The 23,771-nt window shown below is 36.3% G+C and overlaps 2 protein-coding genes and 1 non-coding gene across 3 annotated transcripts; 1 reads left to right on the plus strand and 2 right to left on the minus strand.

The window, feature by feature from the left end:
- Window positions 1–132: 132 nt before the first annotated feature.
- On the minus strand, window positions 133–3,740 carry LOC141643347 (protein EARLY-RESPONSIVE TO DEHYDRATION 7, chloroplastic-like). Its single transcript, XM_074452479.1, has 4 exons — window positions 2,614–3,740; window positions 1,352–1,518; window positions 1,094–1,178; window positions 133–525 (listed from the first exon to the last, which is right to left on the minus strand). Exons 1-4 carry the CDS (start codon window positions 3,510–3,512, stop codon window positions 333–335), a joined length of 1,344 nt encoding a protein of 447 aa, XP_074308580.1. The 5' UTR covers window positions 3,513–3,740; the 3' UTR covers window positions 133–332.
- Window positions 3,741–5,138: 1,398 nt separating this feature from the next.
- Window positions 5,139–5,211, plus strand: TRNAR-UCU (transfer RNA arginine (anticodon UCU)). The gene has a single exon. It is a non-coding gene; the product is annotated as a tRNA-Arg (tRNA).
- A 1,219-nt stretch (window positions 5,212–6,430) lies between these two features.
- LOC141643348 (26S proteasome non-ATPase regulatory subunit 4 homolog) lies at window positions 6,431–14,157 on the minus strand. Its single transcript, XM_074452480.1, has 10 exons — window positions 13,967–14,157; window positions 13,754–13,867; window positions 13,556–13,661; window positions 11,958–12,072; window positions 11,648–11,857; window positions 11,260–11,557; window positions 10,738–10,858; window positions 10,095–10,207; window positions 7,695–7,763; window positions 6,431–6,701 (listed from the first exon to the last, which is right to left on the minus strand). Exons 1-10 carry the CDS (start codon window positions 13,976–13,978, stop codon window positions 6,666–6,668), a joined length of 1,194 nt encoding a protein of 397 aa, XP_074308581.1. The 5' UTR covers window positions 13,979–14,157; the 3' UTR covers window positions 6,431–6,665.
- Between the last annotated feature and the right edge of the window lie 9,614 nt (window positions 14,158–23,771).

Here is a 23,771-nt window from a genome sequence, read left to right on the forward strand (position 1 = left end):
GCAGTACATTTCATACAAATCTGTTTCTGAAAGTCCCCAAACTGGGAATTCCAGAACATAGAACAGAAGAGAGTGTTTTGATTGCCACGGCATTGCGCTTGTAATAGGGGGAGAAGTATAGTTAGACAAAAATAGCACCAGTAATTGTTTCAAACATTCAAGATCGGTGATTTGTTTATATTACATACAAAGGATGGTACACAAGCAAATCAATTGAAAGATAATACAGAGAATCAAACTGAATACTAGATGTCAGATACAACATAGGTGATACTATGATACAATACAGCTCATACTCGGAGAAGAATGAGGGTTGTGGACTGAATAACAAGTCATTTCTTAGATTTCTGGGACTTGTATTCGGCAGCAGCTGCTTTCACAGCAGTCTTGGCGAAACTAGTAGGCTTGACGGCATTCTTAGGGTTCAACGCTTTCCTGATCTTAAAAACAGTCCAAGCTGTGCCGATGGCATGTCCTGCTGCACCTAGCCCTTCGTGGGTTGCCTGACCTGCCTCTTCTCCATATCTGCATCACATAAAAGGAAGCATACATCAATATCAACACAAAGGATGATCATAATCTAACAACACTGTGCTTTGCCGATTTAAGTTATGTACACCCTATTACACATTCTGGGAAAACAATACAAAAAGCCCAACATTAATCAGACAGTGAAATACATCTGCTAAAGATGTCATCCTGTTCAAGTTATGAACCTATCCTTCTGCACTTGAGATAGCCAGCCTAAGTCGAGGTAGGGGTATATAGACAGCCTTACACCTATAGTAAAACCCACAGACAGACTGTTTCCAAATGACTCCTAATGAAAATAATGTTGACTCGTCGAGTCTTGCATTGTTGTACTGCTGCACCTAGGTGCAATAAGCGCACTGCATGACCAGTTAATGGATCATTTTCCTTTACCCCATCATGTTCCAAAGCCAAAGAAGAGTGAGATTTGAACTCCATTGGAAACCAAGAAAAATTTTACGTAAATGTTGGAGAGCCTCATCAAACCAGGAATTGAGCATTTGACTTAAAAGAAGCAAGGAGATAATGTCGCTTATAATGAAAAACAAATAGAGTTACTTACTTGTGTGTCACTAATCTAGTTGTTACGGTGGAGGTTGTTGACATAACTTCTTTTCCGGCTATTTCAACAGCATCACAGATTCTATCTGTAACCAAAACAAGATTTTTGACACAATAAGTACACTAGTATAGGACTAATGTGATACTTGCAATTGCAAACTTACACAGCTAATGGTATTATATCTTACATCAGCTAACAGCCTAAAGAGATGCACAAAAATATCTTAAACCGAAAAGAGTTGAGAGGTGAAGGACATACTGAATCCATCGAAGGAAGCCAAGACCATTTCTCCAGGCAATAGACTGAAGAATTTCTTGCCCGCTTTAGAATTGGCAACTGAGCTCATGAAAAATCCCGACACTTTCACAACCCCAGTCAGCACTCCAGTCGCCACGCTTTTTGTCATTTTTGTCATGGCCTTCGCTCTGCATGAACAGTCAGCACAATAGTTAGCAGCTAACACTGGCACATGCTGAAGCAAGTGAACTTGTACTATCATAAAAGCAACTTATCACTCTTTGGCCACCATTGGCAAGTGAAGACACTTGGTATACCGTACTCCCAGTGTAGCATAGTCATCGAGATTAGTTAGCATGGTCATTGAGTCAAATGGAGTTTGCATATAATCAAACTAAATTGAGCTAACATGTTTATCAAATGTCTCCACAAAAGTTTTTGCATTTTTTTGTCAATTTGTTTGACAATATGTCAACTCATTCAACGTTTATATATTGACTCTTTGATGAATATGCTAAGAGTATTGTGATATATGCAGACTACCGTACTCTGAGTACAGCATAATTCCCAACTGAAGGCTAATGACACTCACATAAAATCTACTTGCATAGAACAATGCACAGCACATAGCAATAAACCCCGAACAAATGACACATTAAAACCTTAACCATAGACAACACAAAATCTTAAACATGATCACTGCCACACTATTTAACAAAGCAGGCTAAATGAAAAGAATTAAGTCACCAATCGACACAACATCAACATTGCACTAGTGCCTACAAAGAGGCGGTCCACCAAGGCAGTAAATAAAAGGGTTCAAACGAATGCAACATTAGAAAAAGCATGTTACCCAATCAGTAGACCATTAGTGTGTAAGCCAATCTACCAAATTCACATTCCCCCATTTACACAAGCACTCCCGCAAACAACAGAGTGAGGAAGGTCGGATGTACACAGCCATACCCAGGTACATGAATTAACATCAAAGAGAATATTTTTGAATTATTATCTTAAACACTTATGCCGAAACACAAATCTTTAACTCTTTTCAAGGTCTCCTTATAAACAAGACAATACCAAGTGCCTCAATGGCTCCAAGCAACGGAGTAGTAGGGGGTCGAACAGACACAACCTTATGCCTATGTTAACAGATGACCCATAATGAAAATTGCATCGAGAAATAGGCCTAATGACTGTTATTCACAAAACAAAACAAAAAACCGCAAACAGTTTAGTGAACCAAATACTCCAATCATAATCAAATAAGCCAAGGCACAAACCTTTTAAGCCTTTTCAAGGTGTTCTTATCAACCTCCCTCTTCTCGACGGGATCAATTCGCTTCCTCAACACCTCTTGCCCCCATTTCATCCGATCAGAGGTCACATCCCCACACCACAAAATCCCCTTAATCAACTGAGCTGACCCAGAAGCGATCAATTTCGCGGTAGAAGTACTATACTCTTCCACATTGGGCGCCAATGTAGTCCAATACGCGCCACAGTTACGCTCCATAGTCTCCCTCTTCACCTCATCAACTTTAATATCCTCCGGCGTCATCTGCCTCGCCACCGCCACTCCAACCACCTCATCCTTACTCTTCTTTGAAACACATTGCACCGTAAAATTCCCCAAACCCTCAAAAACCCTATCCAACTCCCTCAACAACCGTTCCTGCCCTTTCGAGGCGAAACTCAACCCGTAATTCAACGCATCATCCGGATCCACTTCCTTCCCCGCACAACTCGGGTCGGAAATCGAAAAGAAATAATGCGAATCATCGACCTTCACAATCGCTTCCTCCTTGACCAACGGCCACTGCAACTCATCCGAAACACGCGCCATAAACGCAACGATATTATCCCCATGACGAAGCTGAACAATCGAAAACTCCCCAATCGCAAGCTCAACACTGTACTTCTTATCAATCAAATGAACAACCGCACCGGGAATCGAAATTAGGGTTTCCTCAACGGGAGCAACATCCGGCGGTGCGGACGCCGTGTCTTTATAATTATCCGGAAATAGGTTATCGACAAGATCCGCCATGTTAATAGTAGGATACATGGATGAAGATTGGGGGTTAGGGTTAGGGTTTGAGATAAAAGGTGTTGAGGAATTAGGGTTAGAATTGTCGATATTAGGGTATAAAGAAGGGCGTTGTTTATCTTTGGAAGCCATTGATGTGGAATTGAAGGTGAAGAAATGGAGGAGATAGATTAATGGCGGAATTTATAGAGGTAAATTGATGAAGAAAACTTAATCGTGAAGATAGAATTGGGGGTAAATGTTGTACGCGGAGAGACCACGGAGAAGGAACAAAGGACGAGGAGCGATCAAGTGTGTGTGTGTATAACAGCTTTTCCTACTTTTTTTATTCCCGCGCTATTACCGGTCAAAAGTGTCCCTATGATTTTTTATTTTTTTTTGGATGACGAGGATATCGGCCGACTAAAACTCCGAATACGTGATATCCTACAAATTACGTATATTAGAGTAACAGGTAATCAAGGTGACAAATTTAAAATGTACATAAATTGTTATTTAGGCCGGACATATTCATGACCATCGAAAATAATAAAATAGACAAAATAGATGGATGAGTATTTGTCATTTTACAGTGAAGACGGATATAACTGTCTTAAAAAGAACCCAACTTTAAAATGTATGAAGTCCTCTTAGGTTACAAAAAAAACACAAAAAAATTACTTTTATAGAGCATAAATTTGAGAACTGTATGAATTTCACCTTCGCAAATTCCTTGTAATTTTCGTTTCTTATTTAAAATGCCATGATATCAATAAAAAATGAGGGTCAAATTTAGTCACAGTTTTTAAAATGACTCAAGTCAGTCCACTCGAAATTGTTGTGTGATTGAAGTTTTGATAATGGTTGTTACTTTTAGGAGTACTAAATTGATATTTTATCCGTCTAAGTTAATAGTTTAGATTGTTTTATTTTCTCTCACAAAATAAAATAAATGTAAATTAATTACTGAGACAAAATGAGTAGAACGAATCAACTTATAAGGGGGTGTTTGGTTGGAACTTTTGGAATGGATTGAAATGGATTCAATCCATTCTAGTGTTTGGTTGGAGGTTTTGGAATGAAGTTAGATATCAAATGGATTCTAACACCATTCCAACTCCTTGGACTGTCATAGTATCATACCTATGTACTCCATTCCATATTATTACTACATCTATATTCATTTCATGATCAAACCAAACACTCATGAGCAAGTATGTGATTCTAACTCCATACCACTATGATATCACAATCCATTCCATACCATTTCAATACTTCGAACCAAACGACCCTAAGAATAAGTGAGATTGAAACGTAAAATTAACTAATAAGACAACCACCGATCTTATTTTAGAATTTGCTTCAAGTAAAATTAGTAAATCTATTGATTGGTACTTGGTATGAATTTGATTCGAATATGGGACTCTAACTCTATAACACTATGATATCACAATTCATTTCATACCATTTTAGAATCACAAATTCTTATTTGTGACGGAAGGTATCCGTCACAAATAAGAGACGGATACCATATCCCCTCACAAATTACCCATTTGCCTTGAGTGGGGGAAGCACATGGGGGGACCCTCCTTTGTCCCCTCTACCCATTTCCTCTCACAAACTACCCGTCGCAACCCGCGACCCGTCGCAAGCAAGACTTACACTTTTAGAATTTGCTTCAAGTAAAATTACTAAATTTATTCACCGACATTGGTAAGCGGCATTTAGTGGGTAAGTAACTTGGTTGATATACTAAGAATCTGACAAACATGACAAGAAGCGCCCGTGGCCTAATGGATAAGGCGTTTGACTTCTAATCAAACGATTGTGGGTTCGAGTCCCACCGGGCGTGCTTTTTTTATTGCCTCCCCTCCCTTGTTTGAATGACGCTTTCGATCATATCGTTAACCAAATACGGAGTACTGTGTTCCTACGTGGAGATTTTTTTGCCATTAAATAGAAGATGGATTTTTCTAACCTATGCCCAGTAGGCATAGTAGACATAGGATAAGAAAATAAAAAAGGAAAGAAATAAATATATTTTTTGTAAAGAAAAGTAAAATTAATAAAATATTGTAAGTTACCATCCCCTATTTACTAAATGAATAGGCGAAACTCCAAATTTTCCCGCCTAAATATATTTCCTAAAATAAAGTTTAGTTATTTTTAGCATATTCTATAAGTATGGTGGGACATAATACGTATAATCTTTCAGATTTATATATTTATGTCATTTAGTATTTTACATTCTACACAAAATTATCTTCAATCTTTTTATGATATAAAAAGGAGTTTTTTTTGTTTAAAGAATCATACGAATTTTTTTTTTATAAAATAACACTATTAATCTCTCGGTAATAGGAAAAACTTTCATTGAAATACTCATTTCATGATTAATATGATATTGACTTTGATTTTTCAAATCAAAATATAACGATGAGAAATGTAAAAAAAAAAGATTAGTTAATTTACATTTCATAAATATAATACACTAAAAAAAAAAGTAAAACTTTATATATACCGTGCTTGCACGTGAGCTAAACTAGTAAAAACATCATTTAATTATTTCTTTTTTTGGTTTCTTGTCCTATGCCTAGTGCGCATAGGATAGAAAAACCGATAGAAAATTATCATCCTCTTTATTTTGAAATTTTTATGTATTAATATTTTTATTTCCGACATTTACATTATGGAGTAATTCGATTTTTACCTTACAATAACTTACTTCAACTATATATTTTGTGTCTAATTAATTGTTTGCATTAAAATACATCTCACAAAGAATGAAAAAGGTAAACAAATGATTCGAATGGAGTATTATTTATGCAATTGTATCTTGACTAATTGTTTACCTTTATTTTGTTCTTATAATGAAAATGACTTGCGAATTAGACAAAAATTTATAAAATATTGTTCGAAGCCAGTGAAACAACACAAGCCCATTTTACTACACTTTTTGTTCAACCACATTTCCCTGAACTTTTTATATTTTTAAACATTTTTGTTTAAAAAAGAGAGAGACAAAACAAATAATTATCTGCAAAAGGCAAGTGAAAATAGAGGCCGGAGCGAGGGAGAAATGTCAGATGGAAATGAACCCAAACTGTTGAATTGAGAATACATAGGAAGATAATGCAAATAAACATAGTCCAAATTCTTCCATCCTCTTACCCCATTAAGCTATTTGTCCAACAACACAAACCACAATGCAGTATAAATCATAAAAAGTCAATACAGCAAGACTAGCATGTAGTCTAGTTGGCATGAACTTCGGCAGAAAGACCTGTGATTTGAAAGACATACGCGTCACTTCTCCTCGCTTGGCTTATCATCATCTTTCTTCTGCACAACACCAAAGGCTGTTAGTACTAGTAGCAGAACACACTCCTTTTTCAATGAAGCCAAAAGACTTTGGAACACAAAGGAATAATACAGAATGACTCATTAAGCTGGTTGCGTTTCTGGTGCTATTGAGAAGCAACCGGGGGACAGAATGATAATTAAACATTGTTTTCGTGAAGCCAACAAGGTTGCTGACTTCATGGCTTCAGTTGGACATTCATGTCCAACTCTTTCGAGGTGGTTTGATAGCCGGTGGCTTCAACTTACCTCCCTCATTCGAAAGGATGAGATAGGTTGGTCCTACCCTAAAGGATCAACCTAGTTTTCTTACCTAATCAAACTCAAACCAGTACTTGGACTTGGAACTCTCTGTCTCAATAAATTGTTTGCTACAAAAACCATATAAAGGGACTAAAGTTCAATTCTATCCTTCACTCTTCCCAGTCTGCCTAAGACCCTCCACGGCTCAACCACTCATCTGACTGCAACACGCCCACTTGAGTAACCCTCTTCCTATTCAACCGAATGAAAAATAACCTCCTACCCTCATATCCCTCTCATACCGGCACCCACCTGTTCTTCATATGTAAGAGTAACAAAGTAATCCAGTTCAAACCTTTTTCGAAGTAGAAACACCGACAAATGACCAAGGAAGCTATAATAAAAATGGTAAAAAATAAAAAATTGACAGGACAAGAGGGAGAAATGGAGAATTATGGTGAGAAACACTTGCATGAAAAGTCAGCACGAAATATGGAAGTGAGTTCAAAGTTTTAGAGGCAGCTAATTTGATGTGCATGTAAGTGAAAGGTATACACCGGAAGAGCGCTGAAAGGTAAACTCTTAAAGTGTCACAATCCTTACCCAGATATCTACTTTAACTACATAGGGAGATTGGTAATTAAATGCAGGAAAATGGAAAATACATTAAGCAAGGCCAGAGAGGCAGATGCTTGGGGAAGGGAATCACACTACATAACGAGGATGGCTCACCTCAGACTGATTTTGCATAGAAGCCAGCAGATCTTTAACTGAGGGATCATTAGGGTCCACTCCTGGAAGCTGCCATACAGAACATGCAAGTTCATTTGTAAATCAACAATCATAATTTAAAGAGCCACATATAAGGGTAATGTTTCAAGGAGAAAAAATCCTCTGTAATAATAACTACACCGACTTGTAATGATACGAATTTTACTCGAGAGAATAAAACTCGTATGAGTGCAGCGGAAACAAAGAAAGAACAAACAAGATCCGAACGTACTAGGTACGACCCGATCTGATTTGTAAGGATATTTGTTTCGATTTATGTAAATAAATCGAACCAATGGGATATTTGCTATTGTTAGACCTATAACAATAACAATGGGGATAGACAATGTTAAACTACACCGATAGTCTAACAAAGAGATTAACGCTCTACACCGATAGAGTTAATCGGGTTTTTCACAAGACGACGCTTGAGATCAACCTTTCGAAATTGTAGACACAACTTCTATGTTTTACTTGAAAATACTCAAATAAAAACAATGGTTTTGTTTGAAATTCTTAACTTGTTTGATGATTAAATCCTTCGACAATACATGGCTTATATAGCCGTTTAGGATGCTAATACTAGCTTACATAGGATGCCAATTTAGCATTTAAAACTAGACTTAATAGCTAATTAAGACCATTAATCTTGGACAAATTAAGGCCCTCTTAAATGCAGAATTAAAACTACAAATGAATGGTAATAAACACCCAACTAAATGAGGCATTAATACCCTTTTATTGACTCAAAAGAAATTTGTATCTAGAAGGCCTTGGAATAACTACTCCTTTAGACGGATCCAATGCATGACAATAAGCAAACGAAACGAGCCTTCGACTTTAATCGCATCATCCCCTCCCCCTTGGAAAGGAATTGTCCTCAATTCATGTAATCGAACTTAATCGGGATCAAATATGAACACTTCATGCACACAAACAAAAAGAATACCAAACACCATTTTGTGCCTTCCACTCCTCCTCCCTCCATGCACAAGTCTTGATAGCTTACCATAGATCTCATCCTTGAACAAATGATGCAAACAAGAGGAATCCTTCATAGTTGCAGCATCCTTTTCTATTTCAAAATCAACGAAATAAGAATCGGATTGATCTTGAAATTTAATAGACTCAATTTTGCTCTTGTAGACCTTGGGATTTAGATCGAACTCATACCCACAACTAAACGAATCACACGGTGCTTTGAAACCAGAAATCACTCCTTCCCCATCACCATACTCGTCAAAGATAGGAGGTAATCTTGGATCAAACTTAACATTTTGTTCATAGATGCCTTCAAACGAGAATACACCTAACATTTTTTTTTTTTCGGATGAATAGTACCCCGTGAACAGTAATTTTTGTGGTTTTTTTTTTTTTTTTTTTTGTTCAATTCGTACCTTCAAGATCCAATCGATTAAACCTCAACTACCTCGCTGAGTTTAACCTTTGAATACCAATCGCGTTGGATATTCAACTACTAATTGATTGGGACCTCCTTAGGACCGTCTTGATTTTTCGGGGTGATCAAGAGCCGAAGCTCTGATACCACTAATGATACGAATTTTACTCGAGAGAATAAAACTCGTATGAGTGCAGCGGAAACAAAGAAAGAACAAACAAGATCCGAACGTACTAGGTACGACCCGATCTGATTTGTAAGGATATTTGTTTCGATTTATGTAAATAAATCGAACCAATGGGATATTTGCTATTGTTAGACCTATAACAATAACAATGGGGATAGACAAGGTTAAACTACACCGATAGTCTAACAAAGAGATTAACGCTCTACACCGATAGAGTTAATCGGGTTTTTCACAAGACGGCGCTTGAGATCAACCTTTCGAAATTGTAGACACAACTTCTATGTTTTACTTGAAAATACTCAAATAAAAACAATGGTTTTGTTTGAAATTCTTAACTTGTTTGATGATTAAATCCTTCGACAATACATGGCTTATATAGCCGTTTAGGATGCTAATACTAGCTTACATAGGATGCCAATTTAGCATTTAAAACTAGACTTAATAGCTAATTAAGACCATTAATCTTGGACAAATTAAGGCCCTCTTAAATGCAGAATTAAAACTACAAATGAATGGTAATAAACACCCAACTAAATGAGGCATTAATACCCTTTTATTGACTCAAAAGAAATTTGTATCTAGAAGGCCTTGGAATAACTACTCCTTTAGACGGATCCAATGCATGACAATAAGCAAACGAAACGAGCCTTCGACTTTAATCGCATCATGTAATGCCAGTATACCATTTTCTAAGTTATACTCAATTGCTTACAGGTTCTTTCTTCTCACTTGAAATAATTCAATTAGTTGTGAGCTCAGAGTAGCAGTGACATACCGACGCAAGAATTGATGACACAAAAGATTGGTCAGACAGCAATTTGTTCATATCTGTCTGACTTGACTGACTTGATGAGTCTTTCGCACTGTCCTCCACAGAGAGTTGAAGAGCTGCATGCAAAAACAAAAGTATAAAAATTCCACGAGATGAACTACTGTCAAAGCTAAAAGAACTTGATAAACGTTGAACGGTAAATCACCCAGCTGAAACTACCCTAAATATTTAGCAGGGAAAGCACTAGAAAACCTTCTCAGAAAGTAAACTGAGGAATTAAAGATTGTGCGTTATTAACGGCATATAATATGAGTTCTCAGATTAATCAGCGTTGTTCAATCACCTTTTACCTAGCCTGCAAAAGTATTGCTGAATAGTCTCAAGTCTTTCCTGACATTGCCAACTTGTTATGACCAGACTATAATCTTGGTCAAGTAACACACGTCTACTGCCAAAAGTCAAAAACATGAAGGAACCCTATACTGGATAAGTAGTGCCTTGTTACCTAAGACTGAAACTGTTCTGACTAAGAACTTGGTTGGTAAGCCAAGTAGAAACTGAATGCATGATACATCGACACTAAGGTGAACCGACCCCTTCTATTCTCCAACTTTTCCTAATGATTCAGGATTTAAGAGATACTAACCAAGCTGCAAGTCCTCGTCTACAGCTGCATCTGACATATCTATATCTCTCACAGTCGTTGTGGAGGCAGGTTCATCCATTGACATTGCTAATGCCTGCTGCAGTAGAGCATTCTCATCGTCCTGACAAGTTAAAAACAAAAATGCACCAATCAGGAAAATACAAATTCTCATCTGAGACGATCTCATAATAGGATTATCAGATACCCACTCATATAATGGGGTGGTCATTACTTTTATCTGACATTTTTTTATTCGGTGGGCAAATGGGTAGCTTTTTTTAGTTAAATGCGCTAAGTTCACCCTAAAACAGCACAAGCCGGTCTCTCAAGAGACTTAATGTTAGGAAAATAGTTGGAACGAAGGTTTGTTAAGTAGATACTTCCTTAGTCGAAATTTAACTGCAGTTCACAGCTATTACAGAAATAAGTATGATGACTTCAAAAATCTGTAATAAAAGACAAAGCGAGTAAAAGTAAATCCCAATAAAAGCAAACTCTTATAGAAATAATAATAGTAAGTACCATTATATCAATTTTCTTATCCGCTTCATCTTTTGAACCGCTACCTTCTCCCATAATCGCATCTTGAGAGCTCGATTCTCCTTTTTGCTGTCCAGAAGCTTCTTCTGCAGCCTTTTTTGCAGCTGCCTCCTGCCTTGCCCTCTCTTCCTCCATTGAAACTCTAAGAGCAAGTGCCAGCTCGGGATCGAGGTTTGGATCAACACCAAAATCAAATCCAGTCACCCCACCAGCAGCGGCAGCTGCTGCAGCTGCAGCGAAACCACTTCCTCCTTCCCCATCACCAGTAAATATTGGAGTACTGTCAACAAAGATTTGTTGATGAGATATATATGGTTGCATATCTGGAGTTGGTCAAAATTTATAAAGACAACCATGTCTCAACAAGTACCTTATAAGTACATCGGACAAAGCATTGGAACCTGGGGGCACATGGACATAGTGACTGGTTTCATTGTTGTTCACTGCAGCCACTAAGGCCTCGAGTTTCTCTGATTTGCCTTCTTCATCTTCACCAAAATCAACAACATCAAGAGCGACACTGTTCTTCTTTAACTTACGGCCAATCATCTCTAACGTCTTTTTCTCATATTCAACAGGACTACCAGAAGATAATACGATTCAGAAATGCAATAAACAAACTAACTATAGGAAAACAGAAAAAAAAATGCAGGTGAGAAAAAAGAATGCAGTAGTTTCACCTTCCAGCAAATACGATAATTCTCTGCTGTTGTTTTTTGTTTTGACGATGTTTTAGAGCCAATTGGGCCACTTGAATTCCAGCTGCTAAGTCCATTTCGCCACCAATTTCAAGGCCTTAATCCAAAAGATAATAGTCAGTAAAGAGTACTCTTGACTCTTGAGTCTTGTCAACCTTTTGTTTACCGGGAAGGGGGGGTTAAGTTGACTTTGGACAGCAAGTTGAGCTGGATGTAAATGGACTTATGGAGGGGAAGGAAGTAGAGGGTAGGAAAGATTTGAAAGAAAAAAAATATCATGCTCCTTTCTCCTGTTCTCCCACCCTTCCACTTTATACAAACAAACCCCAAGTCTCCGAATGACAATTTTGAGCATATAAAAGAACGATGAAATCCCATCTTTAGGAAATAACACCTCTTTTCCAGATCCAGCTATGATAATATGCTATGCAAATCAATCAACTTAAATAATACTACGTCCATCCAAAATTCATCATCCCCTTTAACATCGTTGGTTTACTGATGTTAACTTTAGCCATTAATTTCTCCAAACTCATGTAAATAATACAAACTCCATCTCAAGTTTGTTGTCCCTATCTGATTTTAGTGGCTTATTGATATTAACTTCAACCATTAATTTGTTCAAATATATGTAGAGATATGATGTAAAATTTGATGTGGTCGATTTACAAAAACTACCATTTTTATATAATTATTATTAACAATTGTTTTTTGTTTTCTGTGAGACAATCTCAGTCAAAGACAGCATAATTTGACCATCAACGTCAAACTGGGATAATAAAAAGGGGGAGGGGGGGGGGGGAGTGTATGACAGGTATGGAACTACGGAGTGGACAGATATTGTGCATCTTGCCTTGAAGCATTGCAGAAAGAAGAAAGTTAAAACAGGACCCCAAAGCGTAGACAACAATAAACAATATTACTCCTCTCATACGTTGTTATTAATAATTTTCACACAAGATACAAGAATTCACTTCTATGACAGTGATCATTCAATTTCTTCAATGACTACTCATCACCACCAGTGACATTGATAAGATACTCCAAGGTAGATCAGAATCCTTCGGGCCTTCCGCATGATCATGCAAACTGTCACCCTTAACCTTAAGTAGGTTGCCATTCACTGCTTTACTAACCATCCTACCACAAAACCCTAATCAGCTCATCCAATAGCCCCAACACTCTTTCAGGAAAGATGTAAGCTCCATTCGGAAAAAATTAGTCCACACATCAGTCACCAGACTAAGTTCTGCACTAAGTTGCCCCAGCCCGGCCCCCCAACAAAAAAAAGAACCCGACTTTACTAGATGACCACTATCCCCTAGAACCTCACCTAACATTCTAGCTACTTAAGAGATTCTGGTAATAACCAATCAGTTAGCTCGACCCATCAGCTATGATCATAAGATAAGACGGAAAATTTATCTTTTTAACTATATTCCGAATAAATAGTGACAACACAGCACACACAGCACAAGCAAACAAACAAACAATTGACAAAGCAAGCCAAGTAATTTGAGATCAGTGAACATGAACCATCACAAAAAGCCAGGATTAGAATTCGGCTTCGAAAAACTAACCGTGCATACAAGCCAAGATTTTGCCAAGGTCACTGGTGGGAGTAACCAAGACACGAACACCTTTACCAGCCATTGTCAATAATCCAACTGTATTTTCTGGATTAGACTGCCCAAAACATAGCAATTACACAATCAAATCAACAGAAACCCTAATTAAGTAACTATTCAAAATTAGGGTTTGCGAGAAATCGGAAGTACCTGAGTTTTGGCGCCGCAGATTAGATTAACGGCATCGGAAAGAGATTGAAATCTGTTGGGAGAGTAATCGCCGTTGCGCATCCACTCCGAATTGTCGATGCAGATCATCGTCGCCTGGAATTACAATTAATTGCAAGAAAAATTAGGAATTGATACAGAAAGAAGGATAACCAGAAACCCTAAATCGGAAAAAAGTTGAGATTGAGAACATACCTCGAGCACCATGGTTGTAAGTAGAGGAATAAGTAGATTGTTAGAAAAGTTTAGGGAATTGGGGAAGAAGAAGTAGAGAAAGCTGAAGAAGGAGCAAATGAACGATGCGATTTGATTAACACTTCCTGATTTTATAAGTTTGCTTGAACAAGAGGAAACGATAAGTATACAACGGACGGAGTATTCAACCCAAATTATATAACCCGGTTAAGATTTGGGAATAGAATAGACTCGTACTAGTTTGCGTGCCCGTCCCTCCCGGACTACCTAAACTTATTTTTTAAATTTTATTTTATAAAATAAAATAAAATTACGGTAACTTATTTTATACACTAACTAGTTTTGTGGCCCGTGAAATTCACGGGATGTTTTGTTTTGAGTGTGATGTTTCTAGTGTTTTTAGTAATTGAAATTTTATAAAATATCAAAACATATAGTAAACTCATCTTATGAATAAATCATTGATTGCGTACTAAGATTATGGGCATTTACATGTTAACATAAAGATCAAAGGCGATAAATTAAATAAGCCAAAGTAGGTGAATATTGCTATTTTTTCGAGGGTAAAATGATGGAAAAAAACAAACAAATACCAAAATAAAATATACATTTGAAAAAAAAAAACTATTAGTCATTCACGTTGATGTCGTCAATCTTGTAGTTAGTCTCCGATATATAGTTATTTAAGCTATCCTAGTATTTTACTTCTCCATATAGTCTTCTTTTTCCAACGAATCAACCCTATAATAAAAAAAATAACTCAGTAATTAGTCTGAATTAACCAACAAAATAGTGAAATTTGTTTTATGCAATATTATCGTTGTTAACTTAAGTTTCCTCTTAAATAGTGAAAGAAAAAGGGAATGGGAATGAAGTCGTAGAGATGTAAGTATATTACCTTTGAATAGCTCAACACCACAAATCTTGATAGCCCCTAAATGAGAACAAAACAAACACAAACGATGAAATTGAAAATGTGATGAAAATTTCATAACCCAATGGAACTTACATAAAAAGTAAATAAATTAGTTAATAATTTTAAAACCTTAATACACTTGGCTTGATGTTAATAGAATGATAGGAAGTTTAGTGATACAATTAGTTCTACTGACGATAGAGATAAGAAAAATTTTGGCTTATAAATGTTGTCTTCCATCAAAAATATATAAAGAATTGAGGATGCATTTTATGACTTTTGAGCATCCATTTTTCATTATTATCAAAATTAATATAGGTATAAATATGAATCAAGGTTCACGACTTTTGAGCATCATTTTTCATTATTATGAAATTTAATATAAACATTAATAAGGAATAAAGAGAAATGGAATGTATAAGTTTTCTTGATTATTATTATTATAATTTATTTTTTTACAAGATCCATTTTACAGGAGATTGATTTAAGATGTTGTCTTATTATGTAATTAAAATATGACATGTAAATGATAATAGTTAGTTTTGCTTGCCTTTTAATTAGATTTATATATTTTATATTTAGATTATTGAGTTATAAATTTTTCTCATTATTATGAAATTTAATATAGACATAAATATGGAGCAAAGTAGCAATGGAATGTAAAATATTTGCTTTATTATTATTCTTAATTTTTTTTTTTTACAAAATCCACTTTGCATAAGAGTGGTTTAGAAATTATCTGATGAAATTTAAAATATGACATTCAGTTAATGGTAGATAGTTTGACTTACTTTTTAATTATAGATTATAGTTTTATAAATTCAATTATTATTCCATGCATGTCATATTGTCAATATAATTAAATAATCAATAAAAATGAATAAGAATTAATGGGGTGTGAAAATGTCATGTGAAATGGAATTGAATGTTCTAAGCTATCCTTTTAGTTAGACAATATAGATTTCATGCAATGTTATTGATAATTGAGTATGTCATCTTCCTGCAATTTCAATACTAACACAAAAACAATAACTAAATAATATTCTTACTATTAATAAATTTAAAACATAATAAGGATAAAAAGCGAAAGAATTCATTTAATTATCTATGTATGTATACTTTACCGACCAACTTTTTGAATATAAATGAAAATTAGGATTGTTATAATAGTTATATAGGAAACTTTTTGTTATTAATTATTGATTAATTTCAACAATTTATACGAGGGAAGAGGAACGATTTTGTGAATTAAAAGGGAGATAAAAAAAATTATGATAACTACAAATTATAATAATGGTGAGAGAAAACCAAAAAACCATCCTATTAAATAAAAGAAATTAAAGGTTAAATAAATAAGTAGATTAATACCAAATTTATGAGAGGAAAGTAAAGAGTTTGTATTAATTTATTTTTTCTATTTGCAATTAATATTTTTTTTAATTTTTATGCACTTATAAGCATGTGACAGTTTTAAAGATAATTTTTTAATACATAATCTAGACTTTTATAATATTGTATAAATAAATAATCAATTAATCAATATAGATGAATTAGTATTTATCAATAAAAAATCGACATGTGGATTAAAATTAAATGTTTTAAGCAGCCTTTTAACTATATTGTATAGATACAATTTTTTTTGTTTTCAACTTTATTTATTCTTCTTCGTTCTTAATTTCATGTATTCGATTTTTTATTTCGAATACATATAATACTACTCCATATGAAAAAACTTGAAATTATTAACTTATAGTTAATGCGTAGTTTTTTATTGTAGCTTTTTTGAGTTAATTAAGTTTAAAGCTAATGGAATATGGATGGATTTTTAAAAGAAATAAGTGAATTAAATTAATATAATATAATAATAAATTGATAATTCATGTCATATTAATTTGCCAAGTCACATTGTTATTGCGTACGTGGCTTTTTTTCATCCCATGTGGCATTGTCTACGTGGCTTTTTTAGGCTAGCCTTTTAATAATATTTTATAGATTGTTGTATCACAAATTGTTGTATAGGGCGATCTCATAGCATAAGACCAGCCCAATATCTAAAAGGCCAAAAAAAAACAGTTTTTGTAAAATAAAAAAAAATCGTTAATTCAAAACCATCTACTATTCAATATGACCTAATAACTTGAGGTAACTCCCATCAACCCTAAAAGGGAGCAACGACTAACGAGTCACCCTACCCATTGAACTGCCCATCTCCCAAATATTAAAATCGTCTTCTACTCATCCATAATAAGTTATCAATTTCATAGCATTTTTTTGGGTTTCATGTCTGCAACTTCATTGTCTCTTTATCTATCACAACAATATCGACAAAGGAGAAATTCATCAATCAAGATTTGTTTTATATACATTTTTTCTTCTATTTTCAATATGCATGAGATTTATTTAGATCATCAGCAAGATTTATTTGCTTGTTATATGCTATGTTTGTATCTATAACCAATTAATGTATCAGTTTTGATATTCCACAATAATTGATTTCTTTTTGTACAAACAAACGAAATTATTGACATAAGTTTCCTTGTAACATGCGTTTTTTAACGGAGTATAAGTTTTTATTGTATATAGAGTTAGCCTTTTAAATATGTTTAACACATATATGGTGATCATCAAATCTTTGTCCAGGCTAGAAGTCTTGAGATGTTAAGGTTTTAGTTTGAAAACTCTTTATTTTAACTTCAAAACATCATGTATAACTTAATTAATCTTAATCTAAATAATAGGATCCGATTGTTAAACATGGATTGTAGCTTAAAAAATCTTGTTTTTAAATTAAAACTTGTTTTTTAAAAAATAAAAATTGAAAGGTTGAGAATTTGAGCTTATATTTTACCAAAAGCTAATTAGCTCAGATGGGAGAGCATGCGCAATGCACAAAGTATGGGTTCAAGTCCCATATTAACTAATAAAAATATATCTTGTATTCTTGTTCTAAATTGAAAAATGGAATAATTCGAAAGTGTGAAATAAACGTGATCATTGTGATATCGTCAATAGTTAACAAAATTTAATTAAATTACAAGATATGTTAAGTAAAACATTTAGTTTTTAAAATTTAGCTGGAATGTTGTAAACTAGAACTATTCAATTTTTAAGTTATCGCTTTTAACATGGTAATTTTTTGTAGATTTTAATTTGAACTTAATAAACTTAGGGGGCGCTTGTACAGGAGAGGGAAAAGGAATAGAATCAGGAAAGAGTTGTAGATACCTCATTTCTGCACCTCCCGCAAACCACCCGGTGATGATTGGGCCGCATGTTTGGTACGCGGAACGATTTGTGACAATTCGTAAGTTTATCGTCAAGTGATCGCTCAAACACTTATGTCTACCTCTTAATTGTCATCTACGCGCCGATACGGTCGTTTTGACAGTAATTAGAGTACATTTGGAGTCCGGGTCATAAAACCGTCTTCATTTTCTAAAACCGAGTCAGAATGTTCTGGAATGTTCCGGATATTTCTATTCCATATTTCACAATCTTTTAATCTTTGGCAAATAATTTCCCGTAATATTCACACAAAATATTAAGGAAAACAAGATAAATCTGTTATTCCATAATCAAAACACGGAAATCTTTCTTCCGCGGGAGGAAACCACTTGGGAAAGGACGCTGCAGGTGCTGCGCCTCTTCCAAGAGACGTAGTTCCTGCTGCGCCTCTTCCCAAGTCCTTTTCTGCGTATTTTTCGTATCTTTTCATATCTTTTCGAGATTCACTTCCAAAGTTTCTCCGAAAACCCTAATTTCCTCCGTGTGATTAGTATAAATAGAGACCTTCGGTCTCACATATTTCCCACGCGAGTGTCCGCCCTTCTCTTCTCCCTTTGCATTCTAGACCACGTTCTTACTTTTTGGCGTCTACGTGCTTGAACTTTCGACCACGTAAGCTCGGATCTTTCTGAGTACCAGCCTCGTTTGCATGACCGACCAATTTGACCAACTCCACCATAATCAACTTTAATCAATCTGTTTTAATTCCTCTTACGAGGGCACTTTCGTCTACATTCGAGTCGAGCATCACTAAACGTATACTTAGTTCATCTCGTTTCGTCAAATATGTAAGTCTGAGGGTGTATAATCCCTATTTTATTATTGTTCTTTATTTTTTTTGTAATCATAATGTAAGGTTTATGTCGAAAGTATTTCTAAAACCGATTTCTAAAACTATGCTTTAAACCCTTTTTACGGACTATCAGGAGTCAGACGTCGAGAAAGGATGCAGCAACTGCTGCGCCTCTTCGAAGGGACGCAGCACCTGCTGCGCCTCTTCGTGAGGCTGCTGCAGTTCCTGCTTCCTTTCTTCTTCCTCCGTCTTTCGTTAATTCGTTTGTTTTACTTTTGTTTTCAATCGTTTGTTGTTTCTTTGATATAACAATTCGAACATAATAATTCTAACAGGTAATATATTATTCATAATCCATTGTTAATTAATTCGACTTAAATCCCTTATAACCAATATTTGCGGGTTTTCGTCATTAAATCAAATTCGGGTTTTAGAGGTTCGATTTATCCATGTTGAATTTCTGGAATTCGTCATTGATATATTTTTTCACCTTTTATTCATCATATCCATAGTTAGTTCATCATTAATAATTTATTTAACCTAATTAATTTGTATTTGTAATTACCCTTTTAATCTCGTATTAATTAGTCCTAATCGGTTTCATCCATGTTTATTTCTTTTATGACCATTAATCGCATGTAAATAACCTGTTAATCACTTTCATCCGAGTCAAATAATATTAGTCGATCATTAAAATCACCAACGAATGTTAACGGCTTTTAATTCCGACTTCACAGCCAGAACTGAGCCAAGGAACAGACGCAGCAACTGCTGCGCCTCTTCCAAGGGACGCAGCTCTGTTGCGCCTGTTCTTGGTTGATTTCTGTCTCTGAATTCCGTTGTTGCTTTGACCTAGTTTATTAATTACGTATTTTATTAACTATTATTCGTATTATCACCCTAATTCCTGTTCGTTAATTTATTTGTTTATTCTTTCTCAAATTATCTGTTTTAAAGGTATTTTCGGCATAAATCATTAAATCCATTGTAATTATTGTAATCTTCATTATTGTATTTATTATTGTATTTCTTTTATGGTATTGCTTGTATGCATTCACATGTAATTAATTTAAATCCCAATTCGACCCAATTGTATGATTAAATTACGTGTTAACCGACTTAGTCTAAATTCTCACATGTAGGATTAAAACGTTGGATGTTGCATTGCATGCATATAAATCGACAATATATCGAGTATAGACAATTTCCCTAATCATTAGTAGAGGCCGCTATCGAGGCGGGCGGGATTAGATGTTCGATCAAAAGAGCTTCCTAATACGTACCCCCACCCCTTATTCCAGATCTCTGTGAACATCCGTGTTCATTGGCATCCACGAGAGTCATTCTAGACATAGAATGCTAAGGGTGACGAGTTGTTGGTGTTCATGTCACTACTTTGTGTCTTGACATGACACGAGGTATTCGAACGGTTTCCAATTTTCCACAATAAATTGGTGGCGACTCCACAAATGCAAACGCTTGTTTCCCAAGCGCCCCCGTGGCCCATTGTCCACAGTTTGGCGACTCCGCTGAGGACTAATACACTTACGTGTAGCCAAAAGGGTGAAACTTGAACAAGGTTAGGGAATAGTTTGTACAAGACAATTGTCGGTTTTCATAACTCGGTCTTCCTAGATCGTTTCATTCGGCCTTCCTAGGCCCAACCCAACCCATTCGACCAATCGTCCCGTCTAAACGGTCCTAATTCTTATTTGGGCCTAAGGATGGATAGCGATTGACGTCATCCATACCATGGTACTTACTCTTGTTTGTATCAAGGACTTTCACTACTTGAGGAAATGGACTAGGAATCGGCCTTACTCCTGTTTGGTACGAGCCTCTCCACAGACTTCGGTTTTGATTGTTCGGTATGGCAACCCACCCTTTAAACCAAAACCCATTTAAATACACTCAACATCCCGTTATAATGCTTGTATATTGTTTGCACCATACGTGATCACCATTTCTAAACAAAACCATGACGGTTTTTGTAAAATCAAAATCCTTCTTTAATCTGTAAAAATTTCGAAAATATGGGCCTAATATTAGCACAAAACAAGACGAAACTCTGTCGAGTCAAAATTCGGGCCTTAAAACCCATTTCAAAACCTCACTTCGAGTCCACTCCTACAACTACACTAAAGTTGACTAGGACCAATATTTTCAAACTTTGTCATTTCCTTAAAATTCACTTGACACAAGTGACACACTCCCACTTTAAGAGTCAAAACATTTCTTTTCAAGTAAGTGTGTTAGAATGGTCAATCGTGTTTTGATTCGTCATCGATCTCTTATCCAGTTTCCAAGATGCCTGAAACAAGCGACGCGAACTTCAACCAACTCCAAAATGATAATGATCAAATCCTAACCGCGCTAGCTCGTCTCCAAGTTACTCAAGACCAAGTGTATGATCGCCTTGACACCATTGAGGGCCGAATATATGCCGTGGAAACGAGGATGCCTCCTCGAGAAAGTGAAGTGGCTGATGGATTTGTGAACAACTTTGAGGATGAAAACCCTCCCATAGGTATGACTGCAGCTGAGAAACGACTCCAATACTTGGAGGAGCAATTAATGTATCTCAAAGGAGATGACATTTATAGGGAGAACAATCGCAAATATGAGGCCGTGAGTTCCAAGTTGCCAACCAACTTCAACATGACGGATATCCCTAAATTCAAGGGGCATGAAAACCCTTTGAACCATATCCGTGCTTTCAAGGATTACATGTCTATCAAAGGCATTAAACCCGAGATGTTCTTAAGGATCTTTCCTTCATATCTTGACACCATCCCAAAGCAATGATTCTATTCGTTAGAGCACAAGAAAATCGCTACTTGAGATGATGCCGCAATCGAGTTTGCTAAACAATATGCGGATAATGCTGAAATCCAAGTCAACATGCGCACTTTAGAGGTTCTTACCCAAAATGACAAAGAAGATTTCACCGATTTTCTAAGTCGGTGGAGGAAGACTAGTACTCAACTTGTTGAACGTCCGGATGAAGCCACCCTCTTGGAGAAATTCGTGGACAACCTAAAACCCATCTATGCAAATCATTTGAGGTATCAAAATATCAATACCTTCAAAGCTTTGACCGCACTAGGGACAAGGATCGAAGATGACATTCATAAAGGGCTCTTGTCCAAAACAATAGGTCATGGATATCAAGGCTCAACAAGTCGTTCTTACGGCTCTAATAGCAAGACTGATGAAGTTAACCTCCTCGAGCCATCTAAGAAGAGTACCCCTCTAAGGAAATTCACAAATCTAGGGGACACATATTCCAACGCTCTAAAAAGGTTGATGAAACAGGGTAAACTTCAACCCATAGGCCCTACACCCGGACCAGAAAAGAAGTCCAAATTCTGGGATGAGAATTCGTACTGCGAATACCATAGAGGTAAGGGACATGATACAGAAAAATGCTACAAACTGAAAAATGTACTTCAAGATATGATTGAAGACGGTCGCCTACCAATACCACCTGGAGGTAAGCCTAACAACACTCAGAATCCTCTTGGAATTCTAGTGATTACAAGTGAAGAATCTACCATAGATTGTTCACACCTCATTTCTCCCATTGAAAATGAAGTTCATGCAATAGAAAATGAAGGGAACTACTCTACCATTTCTCCAACCATAACTGATTTCATCGCGTGGGCAAGGAGTGTGAATAGGCAAGTCATGGAACTAGAGAGTGCAGTGGCAACCCTACGTGATCCCAACGCCACACCTAAAGAACGTGCACCACTAGTTTTCTCTCAAAACACCAAAATGCAAAAAGTAGTACCCATGGTTGATGAACTAGTCGACCAAATTATCCAATTAGAGGCAGAAATCATGAGAATTTTGGGAACTTGTTACTTGTAACACTACGGTTTTTCCTTGGAGTCTACTCGACCGAGTAGAGCCTACTCGGCCGAGTAGTGCTCTGAGTGCGTGTTATCTTGGTTCTGCCGAGGAATACTCGGCCGAGTATAGTGAATACTCGGCCGAGTGTGCACTTACTCGACCGAGTGTCCGGTTTGGCGGAGTGTTATTTCGACGGTTTGATTAAGGAATGATTAGGGTATTTTATATTTTGGCGTCAGTTTCTAATATCATTTTCACAGCGTTATCATTTCTACGTTACCCTAATCATACCCAAATCATTCCCTAATCCTCCCATTGAGCGTTCGTAGCATTTTGTGTGGATAATTGCGGTGATTCTTGCGTATAAGTTCTTGTTGCACTGTTGGTAAGTTCTATCTTTGTAATTATTGCATCTTTTTGGGTTACTGTGCATTTATATGGGAAGGGGATGTTGGGAATTGTACAAAGTGTAATTGTGTTGTATGATCATTGTATAGAAGGAGACTTCGTAGAGGAGCCTTTTTGATTGTCCGTGTTGCATACTGCTGTGATTGCTAAGGTAGGGTTTCCCTACTCAGTTTACTGTGCTTTACATGACATGTTGTTGTAATTATCGTTGTCTGTTGATCATCGTAGTATGGAGATTGTTGTGACAGTGTTGGTATGAGGGGAGTGAGATGACAGTGATGTCATGTGATGGTGATTGTGGTGGAGTCACTTGCGGGAGTGGCTTCACACCCTAGTTCGCCCTCCGTGGAACCCGCCACGGGAGGGGATGTGCACATTAAGGGACAGGGATCGTTGTCGCTCGTTGAGGAGCTGGACTAGGTGGGATCGGCTGCGGTCACCCACTGGCGGCGAGGATTACCTGTTGCGATGGGTAATCTGGCAGGGCTACACACTTTAGTGTGTAGTCGGTTACTGTGTGAGCTTGGGTGATCGGGAGTTGGTGATGA

The sequence above is a fragment of the Silene latifolia genome, chromosome 2 (genome assembly GCF_048544455.1).
Source record: "Silene latifolia isolate original U9 population chromosome 2, ASM4854445v1, whole genome shotgun sequence".
NCBI classification, from domain to species: Eukaryota; Viridiplantae; Streptophyta; class Magnoliopsida; order Caryophyllales; family Caryophyllaceae; genus Silene; species Silene latifolia.